Here is a 2,372-nt window from a genome sequence, read left to right as displayed (position 1 = left end):
AGTACAACTCAAATTAACATAAAGTGAATTTCCACAAGACAACCCCAGCGCTAGTTTCATTCCTAGTAGCTTTTGAATACAATAAAGTGCCTTTTGTTAAGCGTCCATATCGGTAAATTAATCAAGTAACACATGGTATATTCACTTAACCAAAAAACGCTACAGAAAACCACTCTTTAATGCCACAAGCACTATCACGAACAAAAATTAACGACTCTTAGCATCAGTATTTTCCAGTGCCCGTAAGTCGAGGGACAACAACAGGTGCACCACGAACCTTGTCAAGGGCAAAGCTTACCCTCAATGGGCGACCTAGAAATGCCTGAAAGAAAACTAATGTCATATTGGCACTCCCTATCATTCTAACAAGGCTGAAAAATCAGTTTATAGTCGTCAGCTCACCTTTCCATCCATGGCGTCCTTTGCACAGCCGGCCTCTTCATCTTTTGAGAAGTAAACAAACCCAAAGCCTCTTGATCGACCAGTTTCTTTATCGTACATTATCCTTACTAGACATAGAAACCCAGACATTCATGAAATTTGAGTTCAGCGCAGAAATACGTGGAATGTATGCACATACAAAAGGAATCAGGAAAATGAAAATCTTGCCAATCATTTATATCATGCAATCCAATGTCAAGGAGGCTTGAGTTGAGTGGCTGCTCTTTTAAACAAAGTAATACATGACCATTAAGAACTCTGCAATAACCTCCTTCACCTAAGGGGAAGCTTGTCTTAAGGCTGATTCTTCCAATTTATACTTGAGAGTGAAGCAGAATCAGGGGTGATTATATTGGTAGTCTACCTTTGAAAAACATTCTCAAGATTGCAACCAATTGTTTGATGAGCTGGTCAGTTTTCTCTCTAGTAAGAGTAAAGACAGAGAAAGTTAAGTCAAGAAGTTTCTAATCACCCCAAAGTGAGTCTTTCAGATTGAATAATCTCTAAAATTGTGTTTCAGAGGCAACAAGGAAAGGCAATTCAAGAAAGAACACTTGGTAGAAGACAAACAAAATTTCGTCAATGCAGCCTCATAGATTTGAAGGATGTGAAAGTCATTAATCATTTGCTACTACTTTTTCAGTTGACTGGGCTCTACAGAGTCTTAATTTTAGTACCGTCTCGGAATCATCCATTTTTTGCAGAAGATTTTCTTGCCCTGAATCGTTCAGGTATAGTCTGTTCAAATTCACTGCTAGCTCCCCTCTTTAATAATTACATACAATGATTTCTTAACAATTTTTAAGCTTCACTGAATTATACCATGAGCTTAACTTTTATAAGCTGAGTAGCTGACCACCAAGTAATGAGGTCCACAGCTTTCTACACATTGGTGGTACCTCCTTCATGCCCTCAATAATACAGACACTTGCTGCTTGTCCATTAAAAGAAGTGAACAACCTTTAAGGCTTAAAGGTACAAAGTACCTTATCAAAAAATAGAGCTCTTAAATGCACCCAAGGGTGTATCCTACTGGTCAATTAAGTAGTTGAGAATCATGAGCTCTCAGGTTCAGTTTCCAGCGGAGACAAAATTAGATAATTTCTTTTTATTTGTGCAAGCCTTGGTAGATAAAGTTAACCGGTACCTGTGCTGGTGGGAGGTAAAACATACCCCGTGAATAAGTCGAGGTGCGCATAAGCTAGCCTAGACATCACCGTTGTAAAAACAAAAAAATATATAGTCTTGAACTTGGCACACGCAGCCTAGGATTTTCAGTTGAATGCAAACATCTTTTACATACACTATTTGATTCTCAATCTCCATCAACCAACAAGTATCACATGAACTTATCCCCATGTAAAATAGCAAAGAATTTCACAGTGTTTTCACCTTTCGTAAAAAACTACCCATTGGGGCATTTTATCAAAAACATAAAGTGCAACACAAATACACCTTGTTCCTGAAGAGACCAAATCTAATTTAAATCATTAGCAATTTGTATTACCTTCTGTTACTTGCCCGAATGAAGAAAATGCATCGCTCAACGACTTTTCATCCACAGACCATGACAAACCTGCAAGTAACCCCACAATATTATAAACTGTTTTATACCCATTAAGTGACATTATAAGCTGTAATTAAGCCAAATTGAAATCATGGTAATTGAGTAAAGAAGATTAATAATACCAGCAACAAAGAGCTTGTTATTGGGAGGTAGGGAAGAAGGAGAGCAATAAAATCGCCCATTAAGAATATTTGGGAGTCTTACAACTCTTCTAGAGAACTCTATCAAACTTCCTTTCATTTTTCTTTCCTTAAATTTTTAAAAGTTTTTTCTAGGATGTCAAATGTTTGTTTTAATGTAGTTTGTTTCAGGTTTTGTTTTGTACAGAGATCATTGTATCAGCTTGGCAACAACATGAAAGTGA

The 2,372-nt window shown here is 37.1% G+C and overlaps 1 protein-coding gene across 1 annotated transcript; it reads right to left on the bottom strand.

Annotated features, from left to right (window-relative positions):
* LOC132036123 (glycine-rich RNA-binding protein 4, mitochondrial) lies at positions 1-2,372 on the bottom strand. The gene is made up of 4 exons (XM_059426361.1): positions 2,131-2,372; positions 1,949-2,017; positions 403-509; positions 1-322 (listed from the first exon to the last, which is right to left on the bottom strand). Exons 1-4 carry the CDS (start codon positions 2,246-2,248, stop codon positions 224-226), a joined length of 393 nt encoding a protein of 130 aa, XP_059282344.1. The 5' UTR covers positions 2,249-2,372; the 3' UTR covers positions 1-223.

Source organism: Lycium ferocissimum, chromosome 11 (assembly GCF_029784015.1).
Source record: "Lycium ferocissimum isolate CSIRO_LF1 chromosome 11, AGI_CSIRO_Lferr_CH_V1, whole genome shotgun sequence".
In the NCBI taxonomy this organism is placed as follows: Eukaryota; Viridiplantae; Streptophyta; class Magnoliopsida; order Solanales; family Solanaceae; genus Lycium; species Lycium ferocissimum.
This window is presented reverse-complemented; position numbering and strand designations above follow the sequence as displayed.

What these genes read in the sequence shown, in the direction of transcription:
- LOC132036123 (XM_059426361.1), bottom strand. Translation starts at nt 2,248, where the DNA reads ATGAAAGGAAGTTTGATAGAGTTCTCTAGAAGAGTTGTAAGACTCCCA. An exon ending in TAACAAGCTCTTTGTTGCTG is followed by an intron (nt 2,018 to 2,130) that starts GTATTATTAATC and finishes GGTTACTTGCAG; the next exon opens with GTTTGTCATGGTCTGTGGAT. An exon ending in AGGACGCCATGGATGGAAAG is followed by an intron (nt 323 to 402) that starts GTGAGCTGACGA and finishes GTTTTCTTTCAG; the next exon opens with GCATTTCTAGGTCGCCCATT.